Below are 12,990 nucleotides of genomic sequence, written 5' to 3'. Positions count from 1 at the left end.
GGAGAAAGAAAGGCAATGATAAATTTGAAGGTGAATAACAGCAGAGGAAATGTAATCATAGGATGCAGTTTTACAGAAAACAGTATCTAAGGTCATAATATCAACAAGGAGTTGGCAAACTGTTTTCACTAAAGGGTCAGCAGTAAATGCTTTAGACTTTGAGGACCACGTGGTTTCTGTTGCAGCTACTCAACTCTGTTGCCTAGTGAGAAAGCAGCCATGAGAAATAAACGAGAACATGGGAGCAGCTGTGTTTCAATAAAACTTTATTTACAAAAACAACAGGGGACCAGATTTGTCAACCCCTGATATAAGCCTTAGGTATTGATTCAACTAACAATGGCTGGGGGTGGCTGGACATGGTGGCTTATGCCTATAATCCCAGCACTTTGGGAGGCCAAGGCAGGTGGATCACCTGAGGTCAGGAGTTCGAGACTAGCCTGACCAACATGGTGAAATCCCGCCTCTACTAAAAATACAAAACATGAGCTGGGTGTGGTGGTGGGTGCCTGTAACCCAGCTATTTGAGAGGCTGAGGCAGGAGAATTGCTTGAACCCAGAAGGCAGAGGTTGCAGTGAGCCAAGATAGCACTACTGCACTCTAGCCCTGGACAACAAGAGCAAAACTCCATCTCAAAAAGAAAATAAAAAATAGCTGGGGAAAAGGAAAAGTGGTATAAGAAAGCTACATTTCATCTACCATAGCAGGAAGTCACTAGATAATATCTAAACTTGATGTATCCAGAAATAGCCTATTACAGCGGTCCCCGACCTAATTTTGGCACTAAGGACTGGTTTCCTGGAAGAAAATTTTTCCACAGATTGGGCAGGCAGGGTGGGGGATGGTTTGGGGATGATTCAAGTGTATTACATTTACTGTATACTTTATTATTACATTGTAATGTATCGTGAAATAATTTCTCTACTCACCTTATTAATGTAGAATCTGTGGGAGCTTATTTTCCTGCGGTCCCATCTGGGCACGATGGGAGACAGTGACAGATCATTAGCATTAGATTCTCATAAGGACCGCGCAACCTGGATCCCTCACATTCGCAGTTCACGATAGGGTTCAGGCTCCTGTGAGAATCTGGTTCTGCCACTGATCTGATGGGAAGCGGAGCTCAGGCAGTGAGGCAGAGATCAGGAGCAGCTGTAAATTCAGATGAAGCTTCACTCGCTCACCGCCTGCTGTGCGGCCCGGTTCCTCACATGGACCGTACTGGTCTAAGGCCTGGGGGTTGGGGAACCCCTGGCCTATTATATATAACACATAACGGTATATACATTATAATAGGCTAGTATATATAGCAAGCCTGTTCTACAGAGAGGTAGTGGTAACTGCCAGAAAAAAAGCAGCTAAAAGAGAGAAAAAGCAGGTATTATGGAGTAAGGTAGGAGCTGGAGAAGGGATGTGACAGGAGAATGGTATTTTTCATTATAAACCTTTGGTGGTGATTGATTTTTAAAACTCGTGCCTGTTTGAATTTTTTTTTTTTTTTTTTTTTTTTGAGGTGGAGTCTCACCCTGTCGCCCAGGCTGGAGTGCAGTGGCACAATCTTGGCTCACTGCAACCTCTGCCTCCCGAGTTCAAGAGATTCTCCTGCCTAAATATCTTATAAATAGATGAATAAGGATAGGTGCGGTGGTTCACTTCTGTAATCCCAGAACTTTGGGAGGCCGAGGTGGGTGGATCACCTGAGGTCAGGAGTTGGAGACCAGACTGAGCAACATGGTGAAACCCTGTATCTACTGAAAATACAAAGCTAGCCAGGCAGGCATGGTGGTGCATGCCTGTGATCCCAGCTACTTGGAAGGCTAAGGCAGGAGAATCACTTGAACCTCGGAGGTGGAGGTTACAGGGAACCAAGATCTCACCACTGCACTCCAGCCTGGATGACAGAGGGAGACTCCGTCTTAAAAAAATAAAAACAAAGGTGTATAAAGGTTGATCTAACTGTTGTGACAGCTTAGTCTCTGAAGGCAGGGGCCTCTGGACAATTGAGGTGAAGGCATCCCTTCCTCCAGGTAAATGCACCTTCATGCCAGGGATTGTGGCTTAGCAAGTAGAGCAAAGGCTGGATATCAGCTGCCAGTCACTGGAGCAGTGCACAACCTGCACCACTGTGCAAGGCTGGCAGTGGTTGATGAGGCCATCTACATGACGATGCACGAGGGTTTTGAACGGTCCAAGCCTTGAGAAAGGGAAAGGAATTATGATGCCCCAGACCCTTGACCAGAGCTCCATGTCATGTTGAAATTAAAAGTGTGTCTTGTTGACCCTGGCCCCTCTTCCTCTCCTTCTAGGTGACTTGCTTTTGGAGGGCTTCAACAACTACACCTTCCTCTCCAATGGCTTCGTGCCCATCCCTGCAGCCCAGGATGATGAGATGTTCCAGGAAACCTTGGAGGCCATGGGGATCATGGGTTTCAATGAGGAGGAGCAGCTATGTAAGCTTCACACCTTGAGTTTGTGGAGTGGCCTGCCTGGGTACCAATGGAATCTGTTAGGAATTCTCCTCTGGTCAGGACAGATTTCTGCTCTCTGAATGCCCCACCTTCTTTTTAAAAAAAAAAGCAGGAGGAAAATGAATTTTATTCTAGGTGGTTGGTTTGTGTTGTAGAAAAGTGCTGTATAACTAAGACCATTTTCATTGCAAGTGACCCAAGCTGGCTTAAACCAAAGGGAAAGCAATTAACTCACAATGTTGAAAAGTTCAGGGAGGCTGAGCGTGCTGGTTTATGCTTGTAACCCCAGCACTTTGGGAGGCCAAGGTGGGCAGATCACTTTAGGTCAGGAGTTCGACTCCAACCTGGTCAATATGGTGAAACTCTGTCTCTACTAAAAATACAGAAAAAATTAGCCAGGGATGGTGGCGCACACCCTGTAGACCCGGCTATTTGGGAGGCTGAGGTGGGAGGATCACTTGAACCCAGCAGGCAGAGGTTGCCATGAGCCGAGATCACACCACTCCATTCTAGCTTCGGAGATGGAGCCAGACTCTATCTCCAAAAAAAAAAAAAAAAGAAAAGAAAAGTTCAGGAATACAGGCTTCAGGTACAATGAGATGTAGGTGCTCAGAAGATTTTTCTAGAACCTAATTTCTTATCTTCCATCTCTCTTGACCACGTTGTCTCTATAGGATGCAGCTTGTTGACAGCAGCATGGCTAGGTTCCAGCTCTTCCATTCTTTGTGTTTCTGTCCAAAGAACAGAGTAGATTCCCTGCTTAAGTTCCTGAATGGAGTGTCATTGACTCTGATTGGTTGGCTTAGGTTGAAATGTACATTCCTGCCGGGCGCGGTGGCTCAAGCCTGTAATCCCAGCACTTTGGGAGGCCAAGGCAGGCGGATCACGAGGTCAAGAGATCGAGACCATCCTGGTCAACATGGTGAAACCCCGTCTCTACTAAAAATACAAAAAATCAGCTGGGCATGGTGGCGCATGCCTGTAATCCCAGCTACTCAGGAGGCTGAGGCAGGAGAATTGCCTGAAACCAGGAGGCGGAGGTTGTGGTGAGCCGAGATCGCGCCATTGCACTCCAGCCTGGGTAACAAGAGTGAAACTCCGTCTCAAAAAAAAAAAAAAAAAGAAAGAAAGAAAGAAAAGTAATGCACATTTCTGAGCTATGCAGCACTGTCAGCATTGTGGAAAGTACAGGGTGGTTTAATTATGGTCCCTAAGAATGGATTCTTGGAGCTGAAGGTAGAGATGTTGGCCTCATCAGGAACATGTGGGCAGGGTTGGCGGGAGGGGGAGTGATTGAGGCAGTGGATTTACTCAGGCTCTTCCTGGAAGGGTTGCTGTGGTGAGCGATTGATATTGATCAGAATCATCCAACCGATGGCCAAGAAACACACTGAGTCTTGAGAACAGGACCGCTCAAAACAAAATTCTTGGTCAGGACACTGTGCTTCCAGAAACACTTTTTCTTCTGTGTTAGATGTGCCTCAGTGTTCAAGGTTAATCTCTTTTGAAAACACCAGGACAGGATTGTGGAAAGTTTCCCTTCCTTCCCACGCCCACACCCCTTTAGAGCCCCAGAATAGCACTGAGGTTGCTGAAATTCTGGCAGCTCCTCCGAAGATAACTTGGGGTCTAGAAAAAAGCAGTTCTATGGGTCAGTTGACAAATGGATGGTGTGTGGGAGTCTTGGCCTAGGTCCCATGTGAGAATCTAGCACTGCTAGTCTCCGTCTCAATGACATCGGCTCTCCGAGAATAATTCATTTTGTTTGGGACAGGGATCAGATTTGCTTCTAATGTCCCCATTAAATAAACAAGGAACAATAGTTAAGTATTTGTGCCTGGCAATTACTACACCCTGTTTTCTTCCCTAATGTGCTAGTGTTCGGTATAGTTTTATTTAAATAATAAAAACCTGGAACAGGCTGGGCACAGTGGCTCATGCTTGTAATTCCAGCATTTTGAGACACTGAGGGAGGAGGATTGCTTGAACCCAGGAGATCGAGATTAGCCTGGGCAATATGGCGAGACTCTGTCTCTACAAAAAAATAAAGAAAATAGAAAAAAAACTGGAACAAACTATAATATGTTGATTGAGAAAGGGTTTATTAAATTATTGTCTGTCCTTGCAAAAGAAAACAATGAGACCATTTAAACTGTGTTTTGCTGGGCATGGTGGCTCCCGCCTGTAATCCCAGCACTTTGGGAGGCCAAGGCAGGCAGATCACTTATGTTCAAGTTTGAGACCAACCTGGGCAACATGGCAAGACCCCTTCTTTACAGATAATACAAAAAGTTAACTGGGCTTGGTGATGCATACCTATAGTCCCAGCTACTTGGGAGACTGAGGCAGGAAGATCTCTTGAGCCCAGGAGGTCGAAGCTGTGGTGAGCTGAGATCTTGGAGGCCATGGGGATCATGGGTTTCAGGATTTCCCCCACCACACTGGGTTCTGTCACCCAGGCTGGAGTACAGTGGTGTGATCTCAGCTCACTGCAGCCTCTTCCTTGCAGGCTGAAGCAGTCCTCCCACCTCAGCCTCTCAAATCGTTGAGACTACAAGCATGTGCTACCACGCCTGCATTTTTTTTTATTTTGGGTTTTGTTTTGTTTTGTCTTGAGAGAGAGTCTCACTCCTGTAGCCCAGTGGTCTGATCTTGGCTGACTGCAATCTCCATCTCCTGGGTTTAAGCAATTCTGCCTCAGCCTCCTGAGTACCTGGGATTACAGGTGCTTACCACCATGCCTGGCTAATTTTTTTTAAAATTTTTAATAGAGACAGGGTTACACCATGTTGGCCAGGCTGATCTTGAACTCCTGACCTCAGATGATCCACCCATCTTGGCCTCCCAAAGTGCTGGGATTGCAAGTGTGAGCCACCAAGCCTGGCCTGGGTTTGTTTTCTCTTTTGGGGGAATGGGGGTAGAAATAAGGCTTTACCATGTTACCCAGTAGTCTCTAGTCTTGAACTCCTGGGCTCAAACAATCCACCTGCCTTGGCCTCCCAAAAGTGCCAGGATTACAGGCGGGAGCCCCCACGCCCAACCCCCAGCATCCTTAATATACACTGGCCCTTGCCAATCTGCCCTTTAACCACAGAGAGCAGACCCCAGCCCCAGCACCTTCGGTAGGCCCGAGCGTCTAGCTAGAATGTGGTAATACCGTTTTCCTTGTATTTATATTTACAATTGCCATCTATTTATGGCAAGTGAAGATGATTTTTCACTTAAGATAGAGAAAGTTTCCTATTAAAATAAATGTAAGGATAGAGAAGGAAGTAAATTTAAAAGAAAATGGTCAAGCAAATAATGGAGGAGATAGTAGGCAGAGAGAGCAAGCATTCAGATGATGGCGTGCACGTGACCAGCTCTCATGGGAATGGACTCAGTCCCAACTGAACACCAACCCCATTTATAAACCAAAAGTGACCTCCAAACCCAGCAAGGGGCTTCAGGAGAAGGGTGGGTCACGCTCCAGGCTGGAGATTCGTGAGGCTCCAAGTGACCAGGGGAGACCAGAATCCCCGCCCCCGCCCACCCCCCTACCCCCACCCCCACCCCCACCCCCGCCACATTGAGTTCTGCACCTTGAACTCCTGGGCTCAAGAGATCTTCAGGAGCCGCCATGCCTGGCTAACTTTAATTTTTGGTAGAGACAGGGTCTTGGTACGTTGTCCAGGCTGGTCTCGAACTCCTAGCCTCAGGCAATCCCCCTGCATCAGCATCCCAAATCCTTAGGATTACAGGCATGAACCACCATGTCTCGTTATACTGTTTCTAACATATTAGAAAAAAACCCTTTTTTTTTTGAAACACAGTCTTGCTGTGTCACCAGACTGGAGTGCAGTGGCATGATCTCAGCACTGCAACCTCCACCTCCCAGGTCCAAGCAATTCCCCTGCCTCAACCTCCTGAGTAGCTAAGACTACAGGCGCATGTCAGCACACCTGGCTAATTTTTGGTATTTTAGTAGAGATGCGGTTTCACCGTGTTGGCCAGGATGGTCTCGATCTTCTGGCCTTGTGATCTGCCCGCCTGGGCCTTTCAAAGTGCCAGGATTACAGGTGTGAGCCACCGTGCCTGGCCAAAAAATACCTAATTTTGAAGATAAAAAATTAAATCCCTTAAATCGTCCATCCTGTGTCCCCCTGGCAGTACACATGGCTGGTGTTGGAAAGCCCTGTTTTCTATTCCTCAGTAAAAAGAGAGATGTAAGGCCACTGTAATAAATCAGCACAAACATGATGTCTTACACCGATAGGAATTTATTCTCTCCCAGTTCTGGAGGCCAGGGTTCTGAAATCAAAGTGTCAGTAGGAGCTGGGCTTGGTGGCTGACACCTGTAATACCAGTACTTGGGGAGGCCAAGGTGAGAGGATTGCTTGAGGCTAGGGGTTCAAGACCAGCCTGGACAACATAGCAAGACCCCACCTCTACAAAAAAATTTAAAAATTATTATTTTTTTAAAAAAAAAGACAAGATGTTGGCAGGGTTTGTTCCTTCTAGAGGCCCTGAGGGAGAATCTGTTCCTTACCTCTGTCCTGGTTTCTGGTGGCTCTGGCTGTGCCTGGCTTTTCCTAGCCTTGCCTCACTCCATCTGCCTCCTCCTTCATGTGGCATTCCACTCTGTGTGTCTCTCCTCTGTCCATCATAAAGACACTTGACATTGGATGTGCCTACCAGGTTAATCCGAGATGATCTCGAGATCTTTTACTTGATTCCATCGGCAAATACCTTTTTTTTTTTTTTTTTTTTTTTGCCAAATTGGGCCATATTTACAATTTCCAGGTGGACTTACTTTGGAAGGACCTCCATTCAACATAATATTGGTGGTGTCTCCTCTTTACCACCTACTGGGCCAGGCCCTTGCTCAGCATCTTGTAAGACTCAAACTTCATGAAGTAGGGACTACTGTTACCATCTCCGTTTTCCAGACTGGGAAACTGAGGCTCATGGGACTTACTGAGACTCTTGTCTTAATCCATATCTCATGCCTCTATCCATCTATCCTCTATCCTTCCATGATTCATCTACCAATCCATTCTCTATTCATCTACTCATCCTCTACTCATCCATCTATCACACATCCATTCATCACCTATCCATCCATTTACTCACCCATCCGTTTATCCATCCATTCATCCATGAACCCATCCTCTATCCATTCATTCATTCATCCATCCATCCATCCATCCACCCTCCATCTGCCATCCATCAATCTCTCTCCCTCCCTCCTAATGTGTATCTGAACCCTGAACTAGCCTTTGAAAATTCAAAGATGAGATGTCTGAGAGGTGAAGCTGGGATTTGAACCCAGGACTAACTCCGGAGTGCACACCAGCCCACCAGGATGCTGCCTGCAGACACTGCCCTTGCTGTTGTGTCTTGTCACTGGTTTACCTCTTTGTTGTCTGCTAACTGTTCCCCAAGGGTTCATCTTTTATGGCGAGGGGGTGGTGGTATTCTTTTGTCATTTCAGGAATTACATTAACTATACCAGAAAGTGCAGTCTAATGGTTCCTGAGCCCACAGGAGAGACTGGCCATTATAGCCTTCAAAATTTTTAAGAATTGGTTCCTAAAGTTTAAACATGGGTAGGCTGGGCACAGTGGCTCAGACCTGTAATCTCAGCACTATGGGAGGCCAAGGCAGATGGATCATTTGAGGTCAGGAGTTTGAGACCAGCCTGGCCAACATGGTGAAACCCTGTCTCTACTAAAAATACAAAAATTAGCCGGGTGTGGTGGCACATGTCTGTAATCCCAGCTTCTCGGGAGGCTGAGACCTGATAATTCCCTTGAACCCAGGAAGCTTGGAGATCGCAGTTAGCCGAGATCACACCAGTGCACTCCAATTTGGGTGACAGAGTAAGACTCCATCTCAAACAAAAACAAAACATGGGTAGACTTCACATTTAATATCTGGGTTTCATTGTTTGAAAAATTCAGAAGTTCCGGCAGCACTGGGCTTCTGTCCCCTGCGGCAGTGTTGGAGTAGCGGCTGGTCTCCTTCAGATGGGATCATAGCCTCCTTGGGTCCCCACAGTGCTCATTAGTTGGCTTTGTTCATTTAAGCCAGTGGTTCTCTGCCAGAGGTGAGTTTGCCTCCCAGGGGACATTTAGCAGTGTCTGGTGACTTTCATGGTCGCAACTCTGTAGGGGTGACCGCCACTGACATCTAGTGGTTAGAGACCAGGGATGCTGCTAAACTTTCCATTGCCCAGGACCGCTCCCCACAATAGAGAATTATCTGGCCCCCAATTTCTGTGTGCCAAGATTGAGTTGGCCGGCTCGCCTGGGCTGTGCAGGCATTTCAATAATCTTTAGTTTAAATTTTCACTTTTAAAACTCTTAGTACAACCTTTCATAGTTTACAAAGTCTCTTTCATAGCTGTTCTGGTTAAAAGGAAGTGTCTTTGCAAATCCTGCCAACAGCAGCTTCATTCATTTTGGGAAGAAGCGTTTCTGCCTTAGTGAGTGGGAACAGATGGGTGGGTGGTCAGCAGCTTGGTCCTTCTGCTGAGCTGGGCCAGGGACCCCATGGTGTAAGAATAGCTGACGTGAAGCGTCTTGTAATGTCTGGTTTGGCCTGAAGAACCAGAGAAGTCTGGGATCTCTAGGCTTTGTTCCTGGAACATAGTGACTGATTTGAAGTGAGAACTCTGGGTGATTTGTACCTGAGTTAAGCTAAGTCAAGCATTTGCATTAATCATCGTCCATTCTTCATCCATCCATCCATCCATCATCTATCCATCCATTTATCCATTATCCATCTACCCATCTATCACCCATCCATCCATCATCCATTCATCTATCTACCCATCCATTCACCATCCATCAATCCATCATCCAGCCATCCATCATTTACCATCCATCCATCCATCATCCATCCATCCTCCATCCATCATTCATTCATTCTCTATCCATCCATCTATCCAATGTCCATTAATCCTCTATCCATTCCTCCATCCATCCATGCTCTATTCATCCACCTATCCATCCATCCATCATCCACCTATCATTCATCCATCAGTCCATCCTCTATTCATCCATCTGTCCTCTACTCATCCATTCATTGCCCACCCATTTATCTACCCACCTATCCATTCATCCATCCTTGAACCCATCCTCTATCCAATTATTCATTCATCCATCCATCCACCCTCCACCTGCCATCTATCCATCTCTCTCCCTCCCTCCTATGTGTATCAGGACGCTGGACTAGGCTTTGCAAATTCAAAGATGATTAGGATAGGCCTCCCACTCTCCAGAAACTCATGGTCTTGTGGGGATTTCAGATGTAGAAACCATCTTAACAGTCCATGGGCTAAGTATAGAGTCAGAAAGGTTCCAAGCTTTGTGGAACACAGCGTTTTTGTTTGGAGACACCTGGACAACAAGTGGAAACAGATTTACATAATCTTCTTCCCAACGTGGGCATCTTGTACACCCAGCAGAGTATGTAAGAAGCACAGGGTTTTTGTTTCAAAAATCCTTTTATTAACACATGATTTACTTAGAAAATTATGTATGCTATATAGTGTGCAGTGCAAAGAATTATTATAAACTGAACACGTTTGTGTAACTAGAATCCATTTTAAGTAAGAGAATGCCACCAGCCCTGCAGAAGCTCCCACATGTACCTTTTAGGAGCTTCCCTCAATTGAGGATTATCATTATCCTGACTTCTAACAGCATTGATTGGTTTTGCCTCTTCTTGAATGAACTGTCTATAAATGGATTTAGATAGTAGGTTCTTTTTTCCATCTGTCTTCTTTTGTTCAGCATTTGTGTCTGGAAGATAAGTCAGGTTTATTTTCATTTGTGTTTCAGAGACAGGGTCTCCCAGCATTGCCCAGACTGTCTCAAACTCCTGGCCTCAAACATTTCTCCCACATCAGCCTCCCCAAGTGCTGGGGTCACAGACATGAGCCACTATGCTGGTCCCAATACATCAGTTTTGGTTTTTGGTAGTGGTAGCTCATTCATTCTCCTTGTTCTGTGGCAGGGGTTGCTAACACATTTTCTGTAAAGGGTCAAATAGTAAATTCTTTAGCCTTTGTGAGCCGGATGATCTCTGTTGCAACTCTTTAACTCTGCCATTGTAGCATGCCATTTACAGTTGTAGACAATATGCAAAAGAATGAGTATGGCTGTATTCCAATAAAACTTTATTTGTTATAGCAAGCAGTGGGCCAGATTTGGTCTATAGGCTATAGTTTGCCAGTTTTTGCTGTGTGGTATTCCATTGTTAGTAAAAGATTTTTAGCAACCATCTGAAAATATTGAACTCAGAATTGAGTTTCTTTGGAGGAAAGATGTAGGCTGGCTCTGGGTCCCCAGTGGCTTTATATCCCAAAACTCTAGGGTACCTTGGCATTGACCTCTGTGTCTGCTCTGCTCTTCTCTCCCCACCTCAGCCGTGTTGAAGGTGGTATCATCCGTCCTGCAGCTTGGAAATATCGTCTTCAAGAAGGAAAGAAACACAGACCAGGCGTCCATGCCAGATAACACAGGTACTTGCCAGCTTTTCCCAATAACTGATGATTTGGGGGTTGGGGAGAATGGGGAGAGTGAATTTGACTATTGATTATTTTTCAAGGTGACGGTATCTGGGATTTTAACAACAGTTGGACTAGGTTCTTATCACTCACTTTCCTTTTTTCAAACTTTTCACTGCTCAAGACTATGTGGAAAGTTCTTGAATCAGAGTGGAGGGATGTAAAAACCTAATAGGCCAGGCATGGTGGCTCACGCCTGTAACCCCAGCACTTTGGGAGGCCAAGGCAGGAGGATCACGAGGTCAGCAGTTTGAGACCAGCCTGATCAACACGGTGAAACCCCGACTCTACTAAAAATATAAAAATTAGCCGGGCACGGTGGTATGTGCCTGTAATCCCAGTTACTCAGGAGGCTGAGGCAGGAGAATCACTTGAACCCAGAAGGCACAGGTTGCAGTGAGCCAAGATCACACCATTGTGCTCCAGGCTGGGCAACAAGAGCGAAACTGTCTCACACCAAAAAAAAAAAAAAAACACACACACAAATAGTTTTATTTATGTGTTCCTTTTCAAAAATCTTTTATTTTTAAAAAAGAACATATAAATAACAGTGAGATTCCATCTAAATAAATAAATACATAAAATAAAAAATTTTACAAATTTTAATAGAGATAGGGTCTTGCTATGTTGTCCAGTCTGATCCTGAACTCCTGACCTCAAGCAATCCTCCCACCTTGGCCTCCCAAAGTGCTGGGATTACAGGCAAGAGTCACCACACCCTGCGCGTAATAGTTTTAGACCAGACAAGATCCTTAGGGACCATCTCTCCTGAAACACTCCACTTAATTATTTTGTTAAAGAAATATTTCTTAAGTCCCTGCAATGTGCCAGTGGGATCCAGCAGGAAATGAGACAGGAATAGCTCTTCTTACGGTATCTGTGGTCTTGGGGAGATAGACCTCGATTGCCCTGAGAATTAGGGGTGCCAGATAAAATACAGGATGTCCAGATAAATTTCAGTTTCAGGTAAACAACAAACTTTTTGTTTTTTAATTTTAAGTATACCCTTTGTAACATTTGGAGCATGGTTATACCAAAAGAGTATACTTGTTTATCTGAAATTCAGACTTAACTGAGCATCCTATAATTTTCTCCCTAAATCTGACAGCCCTACTCACAGATAAACAGTATTTTGTGTTTGGAGAAGCTGGCCTGGCTACCATCATGCTTATTGGTGGCTGAGCTAAGAGCAAAACTTAGGTTTCTTATTTCCTGGCCCAAGCTGTATATTGTGTTGCTTTTTTCCACTCCTCGGAGCTCACTTTAATCAAACCTATTGTAACTGCCTAATGAGTTTACCTTGCCCACTGCCTAGACAGAGCCAATTAATCAAGACAGAGGAATTGCAATAGAGAAAGAGTAAATTCACACAGAGCTGGCCGCACAGGAGAACAGAGTTTTATTATTACTCAAATCAGTCTCTTTGAGCATTCAGGGATCAGAGTTTTTAAGCATCATTTGGTTAGGGGGAGGCCAGTGAGTTGGGAGTACTGATTGTTGGGTCTGAGATGAAATCGTAGGGAGTTGAAGCTGTCCTCTTGTCCTGAGTCAGTTCTGGACGGGGGCCCACAAGATCGGGTGAGCCAGTTTCTCAATCTGAGTGACCAGCTGATCCACATGGTGCCGGGGTCTGCAAGCTATCTCAAGCACTCATCTTAGGTTTTACAACAGTGATGTTATCCCCAGGAATAATTTTGGGAGGGTCAGAATCTTGTAGCCTCCAGTTACAGGACTCCTAAACTGTAATTTCTAATCTTTTGGTTAATTTATTAGTCCTACAAAGGCAGGCTAATCCCCAGGCAAGAAGGGGGATTTGTTTGGGGAAAGGGTTCTTGTGTTTTAAACTATGAGTCTGGGCATGCTGCCTCACGCCTGTAATCCTAGCACTTTGGGAGACCGAGGCAGGTGGATCACTTGAAGTCAGGAGTTCAAGACCAGACTGGCCAACATGGTGAAACATACAAAAT

General features: G+C 45.4%; 1 protein-coding gene across 4 annotated transcripts in view; it reads left to right on the top strand.

Annotated features, from left to right (window-relative positions):
* MYH11 (myosin heavy chain 11) overlaps nucleotides 1-12,990 on the top strand; it is a 156,653-nt gene that overhangs the window by 84,239 nt on the left and 59,424 nt on the right. For all 4 annotated transcript variants that reach the window (XM_035266947.3, XM_035266950.3, XM_035266946.3 and 1 more), the window contains 2 exons: nucleotides 2,308-2,451; nucleotides 10,883-10,978. In XM_035266947.3, coding sequence (XP_035122838.1) covers nucleotides 2,308-2,451; nucleotides 10,883-10,978 — 240 coding nt within the window. The remainder of the gene's footprint in view (nucleotides 1-2,307; nucleotides 2,452-10,882; nucleotides 10,979-12,990) is intronic.

Source organism: Callithrix jacchus, chromosome 12 (assembly GCF_049354715.1).
Source record: "Callithrix jacchus isolate 240 chromosome 12, calJac240_pri, whole genome shotgun sequence".
NCBI lineage: Eukaryota > Metazoa > Chordata > Mammalia > Primates > Cebidae > Callithrix > Callithrix jacchus.
The sequence above is the reverse complement of the archived record's forward strand: the minus strand, read 5'-3'. Positions and strand labels throughout refer to the sequence as shown.